Source organism: Curcuma longa, chromosome 17, assembly GCF_044706935.1.
Source record: "Curcuma longa cultivar G26 ecotype Majalengka, Jawa Barat chromosome 17, ITB_CL_G26_1.1, whole genome shotgun sequence".
Taxonomy (NCBI): Eukaryota; Viridiplantae; Streptophyta; class Magnoliopsida; order Zingiberales; family Zingiberaceae; genus Curcuma; species Curcuma longa.
The window spans coordinates 386,520-395,809 of record NC_133877.1 but is presented as its reverse complement, the minus strand read 5'-3'; the positions used below and the strand labels follow the sequence as shown (position 1 = coordinate 395,809).

Genomic DNA, 9,290 nt, shown 5'->3' with positions numbered 1-9,290 from the left:
ATAAATGACAAAAAAAGCATTTGCCTTGTGCTGTTATGCACCATGCCAAGTACAAAAAAAATATGATGGCCACGATAAACCCTAGGAAGAATTTTCATTACAATATCCATTGCCAACAAACGGGCAGTATGATATGATGCAAACTAGGTTCTAGACCCCAAGCAGAAAACATTCATTGCTCTGGTACAATCACATGTATCAGGTCACTAATAGCATGACAACATTGCATTTCTAAGAACAGCTTGCCATTCATATTCTTGGCATACGGAATTGTGTAAACTTACCAGCTTCTATTTTCCAATTCAATAATATTATGAGAGGAGGCGCCAAACCATTTGACATGCCTGCAATTGTCTCCAAACCCTATCTCACATGGCATAAACAGCGACTAACTTCAGAATCTATTAGTAGGGAAACTGGCTGCTTTAAGAATTTTAGAAGCTACAGCGATGGTATATCAGTTAACAAAAGAATAGCATGGAATAGGATGTAGACATCATTTTCTTCATCATGGATTAATTCTCAGGGCTGAGAATCCGCTTTTGGAAATCGGCCACCATTAAGGGCAGTCCTTGCCGTAAGGTAATCTTGGGTTCCCAGTTCAGCAGCTCTTTTGCCTTTGATATGTCAGGTTTTCTCATATGAGGATCGTCAGCAGTATTAGGCCGGAATTCTATGGATGCAGAAGAATCAACAACCTCTTTTACAACCTGCATGAGTGTTAGATCTCCATTTAATATAAACATGTTTAGAGTTGAATAGATATCTTAGGTATTCATCAACTGATCATATACCTCAGCTAGCTCTAGCATGGTGAACTCCCCAGGATTACCCAAGTTGAAAGGTCCAATGTGCTCACCTTCCATTAACACTACTAATCCATCAACCTAGCAAAGTTTGCATACAGATCATTAACCATACAAGTCAGATTATCCTACTAGCAAAAGATGACAATATCTAGAAAAACGTTATTCTTATATTTGACAGAAGTATAGGGGCTTGGAGCAATGCGGAAGTGAGCTGGAAAAGGTTTTACTTATGGTACTTGGTTTGTGTAAATACTATTCTCTATGAATTCCTACAGAATAACTATTCCTAAGTGAAAGAAATCTTCTGGATGGATTGAAGGCATTTAGGACTATAGTTCATTTCAATCCTCAAATCAATGTCCTTTTTTTCCTAGGTGAAAGAGGTCTTCTGGATGGACTGAAGGCATTTAGGACTATAGTTCTAACCAGTGAACACAAGTCTGTTGTGCCTGCTGATATCTTGCACAAGACAAGTCAAATTTACTTCTCCAAGTTATAGATGGAAACATGGAAGAATTCTAGATAGCCACAAGATAATGTTCTTCTGTTCCCCTAAGATAGTTAAACTTGCCACCGACTTGTTATCTCTAGACCATCATGTAGACCTTGATTAAAAGAGAGATGAATTCATGACCAATTCCTCTGATTTATCAATCGACGAAGTTATGAAAATAACTGTATTTGTTTTTGAATGGACAATAAAATCCATCAAATTTCTTATGTTACATGTGTCTCAAAACTTCCACTATACCTAAGGATCTAGACAAAGCAATAACCACAATGTCTAATGAAATTTTTGCAATTGCATCCTCATAAAATGACACGAGAATGTTAGGAACACCTTGCTGGTTGGAGGATGTTGAGCCGCGTCTAGTTTATCAAACATATGCATGGAAGGAAATTATGCAAAAACAGCTCCAAATTACATAAGACAAGAGAATACCAAATATATGACCAAAATTTCACTTGATGAGCAGAAAAGACAAAGTAAATTGATGGAGAAAATTCAAATGGAGCAGAGTTATGATGATATAAAGGGCTCATTGAAATATCACTTATTGGATATACTATATATATATTTTTTATCATAGTTTATACTAATACACCATACTAGGCAGGACAATATTTACTGGACAGCAGACACAATCAATCACCCAATGGGCAACCCAACCGTCTGCCAACTAATAACATGCAGGTGTAAGCAATATCAAAGGCTCAAAGAAAAAGGCTATTTACCTAACACACAAAGGGAATTTTGCTGTTGGACTTGTTTGACAAAAATTAACATTCTGACTCACCCAGCTATCAATGTGTTTACATGTAGAAAATTATAATTTTAGATGAAGAGGATGAAAAATGTATGACAGCAGAACTGACATTGTACACCAATCTGTTCTGAGTATTGGATTAATTACAGATTACACAATGGTGCAACCAAGTACTGATTTTTGGTGCCAAAATGAGGTTTTAAATGATGTTTATGATGCATCTTGGTTAAAAAGGATGCATTCACTATAAAATGAGACTATTTTCAAGGCAAAGAAGCTATCAACAGAAATACATCACAAGTGAGTTAATAAACTCAATGAGATGAACTACAATACAATAATTTTTTATATCAACCTGGTATACATGTAAAACACAGGATGAACAAACATGCTCTGGTTCCTTAATGAAAATATCATCTGAAGACGTTATATGCCATCCTAGATTTTTGAGACAGTGTTAACTGCAGTTTCCAGAAACAGAATTTTTGAAAGAAAAAAAAAATGAGGCACATTACTAGAGAAAACTATTTGTTTGATGAACAAAAAGGTTTAGGCTCACAGAAAATAAATCATGTAAAATGAAGTAGATAACTTAGGCAATTGCCCATTAAATGTGAGAGTGATTAATTGAAGTCCATGTCAGATATAAAGGTAGAACATACAAAGGTAGAACATAGCACAATACCAAATCTGAAACAAATTGGAAACTCCGAGTTTGCTTTCCATCACCATAGACAGTCATAGGTTCCTTTCGAAGTGCCTGTAAAATATAAATATTGAATTCACTACACCATGATAATAATTTGTCCACAAAACAACTGATTTTGTCTACTTAACAGCTAAAAACAGAAAGATATACTATATTAAGGTAATTGTGTCAGCATTTTGTTCTCTAAAAGAGAAAGGGAATATAATTGCAGGCAAAGATACCTGAGCAACAAAGTTGCTGACCACCCTGCCATCATCAAGGCACATCCGAGGCCCATACGTATTGAATATACGTGCAATACGAACCTGTACATGAACAATCAGGATTGATTTCTTTTCAAATTCCCCACTTTAAGAAATGGTATAACCATTCTGCTGCAATAAGTGCTAAAAATAATGCAACTGAGAGGTTTGTTTACAAAGGCAAATATAACTTTTTAGGTCACTATTCCACGTATTTTATCCTAAATACAACTATTATATGAATGACAGGATGATAGATCAAACAGAAAGTACAATATTCTTAAGTCATAATTATGACCCTCATAATAGAAAGTTAAGAATAGAATAGATGAATCTACATGTTTGAGAAGGTTAAGACATTGTCATATCTCAAAGGGGCGACATAAAATAACCAAATTTTAGTGAAGTTCACTGCATGGGGCCAATAGCTAAGAGTATAATATATCTGTTGGCTAGAAACTGTCCTGATATGCTAGAAGCAATGTATAAAGACATGAACATATTCATAAAAAAAAAGTTAAGGAAAAACGATGCCAGCAAAGAAAACTTTCAGTTGGATTAAATGCATTACAAAAATGCAAAAGATAAGAGAGACCAACCATTGGAATAAGCAAACCTAAGGTTAAATATTTATGATAAAGAAAACATCCAGAATAGTATATTACCAAGCATTCCAAGTTCATCTCATTATCTGAAATAGATAAAGGAGTAATAAGAAATTTATCCTCCATCAGAAAGATTGACATAAGAAACCAGACATTCAACAGTCAAATTAATTCCATAGAAAGCACAGTGCTTGGGATATGTTTCAGAGATAAGTGGGACAGAGGAGAAAAAAAACGTGTTGATGAGAGATTGAGAATTTCCAATACTATAAGCATAGTAAGAAGTTTGTCTGTATTGGTATATTCACTGAGAAACATATTAAGATCTTTGCAAAGATTGAATATATTCTCGAACAGTATAATGTGCAGTTAGATAAAGATGAATTCTCTAGTAAAGAAATGTTTTTACATAAGGAAATACCTGTATCAGTAGGAAATTTAAATTCAATGAAATTGCTATAACAATTAAAGATTCAAAATGATTACAACAATTTGGATATCTAAGTCTTCAACAGAGACAACATCAATGGCTGATGCAATATTGTTATGTAAAAAGTGAAAACATGACAATCAAAATTGAACTACTATTGAGTATTAATGGTATTTGTTAAAGGATGGCCTGATGTATGAAACTCCCACCAATGCGGGTCCCAGAGAAGGATCGGACTATATTGGATCTATGGTATGCAATTTTACCTTGCATTGCAAGAGCTTATTTCCATGACTCGAACCCGTAACCACAAGATCACACGACAACAACTTCACCGTTGCCTCAAAGCTCCCCTTTAAATTTGTGTAGTAATGTAGTAATATAACCTTAGATAGGCTTAAATGTTGCATCAAATTTGTGTAGCCTACAACCGATCTAAATAGATGGGACTCATGGTTTACTTGTTTTTAGTTGTTGTGAATGTTTTGCAGCTGACATCCATAATTGAAAAAAGAGTGGGGGTTTCAATTTTAGTTGTGTATACCTCAAGTCCAGCACCGCGATGGTAATCCATGGTCAAAGTTTCTGCCGTCCTCTTTCCTTCATCATAACAACTCCTAACACCTAAGGAGCAGCAAAAGTTTATGTTAAATCACTTATGCCAAATACGCATGGGAAAAAAAACTGCCATCCATAACAAATCAGAATGTGTGATAATAAGATATGCAAAAATATAACATAAACAACCTTGAGTAGAAGCTACCCTACCTATGGGATTGACATGGCCCCAGTATGTCTCTTTTTGTGGGTGCTCAAGTGGGTCGCCATATACCTCACTAGTACTTGTCAGCAAGAAACGAGCTCCAATTCTCTTTGCTAAACCCAACATGTTTAATGTCCCCATCACATTTGTCTTGTACTCTACACCGTTAGGGGATTACAACAGTTTTATCTAAAAAAACCATCTTTGCTACTACCATAGAGCATAGGAAAATTTCTCAATTTCTTTGGAGTGAGGAAGAATTATAATTTGAAACCGACATTGTATGTAAGCACTAGTTACCTTATTTCATCAAAATTCAACCTAAATCAATTTGAGGAATGAAGATTTCCCCAGATCCATCAGAGTTCATGCGGATCAATCACCTGGGGGATAAACTTTATGGAATTTGAACAGATCTTGCAAAATGAAATAGCCACAAGTAATCAAGAGGATATGATGGTCTTGATAGGGTTGTATTTGTAGTGCACAGGCGACGCCGGGCATGCGAGATGGTAGATCTCGTCGACCTCCAGCAAGATCGGCTCGACGACGTCATGGCGGATCAGCTCAAACCTCGGATCCCCGAAGTGATGCGCCACGTTTTCCTTCCTCCCGGTGAAGAAATTATCGATCACGATGACGCTATCCCCCCTCGCCAGAAGCTTGTCCACCAGATGGCTTCCGACGAATCCGGCACCTCCAGTGACTACGATCCGCTTCGACGGCTTCTTCAAACCCACCGGCACTCTCCTCCCACCGCCACTGACGGCGACGTCGCCGATGCGGCCACTGTCGTAGGAGGAGGTGTGCTGAAAGTTATCAAGGATGCGATGGTAGAGGCGATCGTCGGGGTGGGAGTGGGAGAGCGAGGAGTTGTAATAGGGGTGGAGGAGGAAAAGGTGGAGGCAATGATAGCGCCGGCGAGGACGAAGAGAAGGCGCTGCTCGCGGAGCAGGTAACCTAAGGCGGCCCGGAGGAAGGAAGGCGAGGACGCGGCGGAGCGTGCCGGCGGCTTGCCGGGCTTGACGGCGTGGGTCGGGATCTGGGCATTCTGGTTGAGGCTGGGTTGTTTGTGAAGCTGCTTCATTGTAGGATCTGACGGCCGGAGACGCACTCCGGGAGAGAATCAACGGCGGAGAATATACCTGCCACGGCGAGGGAAGAGATCCCACGGAAATATGGAAGCCAAGCCGAGTGACGACAGTCAAATAGAAAAGGGCAGGTACCGAACAGCACCTGCTCCTCACGTGAGCAAACAAAGCAAATAAAAAAGTTTGTTCGATCATCAACTTTAACTACTTTTTTTTAATATCTCTACACTTTTATCATAATTATTTTGCGCTCTATATGTAATGCCATTATAACCACCTTATATTAAATTTTTATATTAATTTAGATACCTAATTCTTACGAATCCAATTGATTCAAAAAATAATCGATTCGACTTTATGAAAAAAATTTATTGATCATCAAAATAAATCAAAAAGCACAAATGGATCCTGTCAATTTTTATCGACTTTTTTTTGCCAAATTTTTTTCACATAACAAAAGAAATATACACACCGTGAATTTAACATATAAGTAGTTTGTAATATATTAACATATGTTTACGAAAAAAACACTTATTTATATGAAAAGAAAATTTTCGAAGGCTTTTATTCAAAAAGCACAAATGGATCCTTGTTCATGATGCTGCTAAAATTTATAGCTGCATTGGATGGAGAAGTGGATGTTGAGATGGAGAGCAATCTCCTCTATGTTAAATACAAAAGAGTAAACATCAAAGTGTATTAGAGTTATTTGATAAAAGTCCTGATGCTTAAATCACAATGGTGTTATGAAAGCAAGAGTGATAAAAATGTACGAGAAAGATGGAGAGAGCATGAGTCAGTTAGCCCAAGCCATATCGTTATGTATACAAGTATTTATGGGGAATAGAGCCTAGCTAAACCTTAATCTCTATCGCCTCCCTAGTTGATATAAATCATGAAGGGGTCATTTGTGACCTATTGTCACAAGGGCTATTGTAGATGAACCACTAGTAGAAGAACAAGGAGTTAGAGAAATCAAGCTCATAGAGAGTTTAAGGAACTTAGAGTGCTAAGAGAGAAGAGCTCGAAGGGGAAGCCCAAGAAGCTCGATCAATATCGTCTACTTAGTTCTAAAAAATGTCAACATGGGCAAGGGGGGTCGGCCCTTAAACCCAATTTAGTGGTCTCCACCAACCCTAATTGGTAGGCCGATTACCATTGGAAGCCTAGCCCATTCAGGCTTTAGCCTAGGTTGAAAATAAAGAAAATTTGCCATTTGAAATATTAAAAAATATCCATAAAAGTATAAATAAATATAAAGAGAAAGTCTCATTGACATCGTGACCGCATAGCGCAGTGGATTAGCGCGTCTGACTTCGGATCAGAAGGTCGTGGGTTCGACTCCCACTGTGGTCGGCTTTTTTTTTATCTTTCGTTCTATTAATTCACCATATAGGCAATCGTGGCTAGCCCAATGACCAATAGATGGAAGAGCTAGGCCAGTTAACACAATCACATGGGTCAAGCGACACGTGCTGTCCTAGATTATACCTCAACGTTCAATACAGCCACACAAATACAATCAATAATTGCTAATTAAATCTAAGGTTGAATTTATTCAAGTGGGCCAGCGAAAGTTTCCTCGTTGACTAGGTGATGAATGACATGGACCGCACGATCTGCTCCTGATATGCGACTGTATTGACAAATAGATAGATTCTCTCTTCCATTATCGATACTACCAATTTAAAGCAGTGCCGCGCAGACGCAATCTAGGAAAGCGCACTGACATTAATAGCACGTAATCTAGTGTGTCTTCGCGTCTTAAGCCGCCACCCACCCTTCCCGGAAAGGGCAAAAATTAAAAGAGGGTTGTTTTTTTAATTAAAATAGTCAAAAAAGTATATATTATTTACTTATTTATTATAAAAATAATATTTCCTCTGACATAAGTATATTTTTATTCATGAAAATATTTTTTATTTTAGATGTTATTATAATAAAGATGTGATCTCCAATATAAATACTTACTATAGTAGTATTTTAATTATGATCAATATTAATAATATTATATTATAATAATTATAACAGTTATAATATAAATATTTTATCTCTATTTAATAATTAATATTATCAATATTATATTATATTATTATAATATAATAATTTATTTTTATCAATATTGATTAATATTATATTATGAGAATCATAACGATTACAACTACGTAGTTATAGAAATTATAAAATTTATAAAATCATAATCGATATAATTATATAATTGTAATATATATGAAATATAGTTGTTATAAAGGTAGTGATTATAATTTCTTAAATGTGATAATATTATGGAAAATAAAAATAATTTGAGAGAGGTAAAATATTATTTTAATAATAATAATAATAATAAAACATTGTCCTTTCAGGTTTTAACCCTCCAGTTCCTCGCAGCTCAGAGTTAAGGGAGCGAGCTGTTCATTGAGGGTTGACCACCAATGGCACGCCAGTGTAGAGAAGGCATGGCTAATCAGTGACAGTTACGGCACGCATGCACGCCTTTTGAGCACTGCGCCAAGCCCAATTGAATGCTTATCTCTCATGCTTGCATGGACACCACTAGCAATCGCAAAGCATGCCCACCTTTCCTTTGTTAACCTTTCCTCTGTTCAATTCTCTGTACGCAACCAAGAACCAAACCTGCTTTATTTTAATTACTTTTATGTAAAACAATCTAAGAATTCAGAACTCATCGTCTTGTTCATGACGATGAAGGAGATGAGAACAACGTATTCCTTGATTTATGACTCTTAGTTTTGATCTTTGGTATACAAAGAGTACAACAGGAAATAATGAAACCAAAGCCCTTTCAGTATATATATATTACTTATCTGATACAAGTAATTAATCATATTCATTAATGCCTTCTACGATCGACAACTTCGACGCTGGTGGAGCAGAACAGGAAGCGGTAGAAGATAGAGAAGAGGGAGGAGTAAGGGAAATCCTTGATCATCTTCCTGTCGCTTACAAACCGCAGCTCATTCTTCTTCTTCTTATCCTTCGTTGAGAAAAGTGAGGTCGCTTTTTCCTTGACTTTCTCAAAGCACTGCCTTGTTTTTCCGGCGGCTGCCTTCTCCTCCTTGGAGAAGGGGTAGCTCCTCAGGTACATCTGCCGGCAGGAGAAGCTGTCCACCACCGGAGGACTTGGGCTCCACTTACTGCTGCTTCTTGTCACATGGCTCTGATCGGTTATGGCAGTACTACTCTTGCCTCTTCTTCCTTCTGTCATCGACTTCACGAACTCCGCGTCGGACTCCGGCCACTTGTAGAGGTTGACAAAGGTTGGCCTCGCCGCCGCCGGCATGGAAGACTTGCAACCGGAGCTCATGGCTCCGGCTTAATTTTCTTTGGATGTGTTGAGCTTCAAGAGAATATA

General features: G+C 37.3%; 1 protein-coding gene, 1 non-coding gene and 1 pseudogene across 2 annotated transcripts; 1 reads left to right on the top strand and 2 right to left on the bottom strand.

Annotated features, from left to right (window-relative positions):
- Positions 1 to 5: 5 nt before the first annotated feature.
- Positions 6 to 5,988, bottom strand: LOC141848528 (UDP-glucuronic acid decarboxylase 1-like; annotated as a pseudogene).
- A 1,211-nt stretch (positions 5,989 to 7,199) lies between these two features.
- On the top strand, positions 7,200 to 7,273 carry TRNAR-UCG (transfer RNA arginine (anticodon UCG)). The gene has a single exon. It is a non-coding gene; the product is annotated as a tRNA-Arg (tRNA).
- A 1,357-nt stretch (positions 7,274 to 8,630) lies between these two features.
- LOC141811860 (uncharacterized) lies at positions 8,631 to 9,290 on the bottom strand. Its single transcript, XM_074699928.1, has one exon. It carries the CDS (start codon positions 9,240 to 9,242, stop codon positions 8,769 to 8,771), a length of 474 nt encoding a protein of 157 aa, XP_074556029.1. The 5' UTR covers positions 9,243 to 9,290; the 3' UTR covers positions 8,631 to 8,768.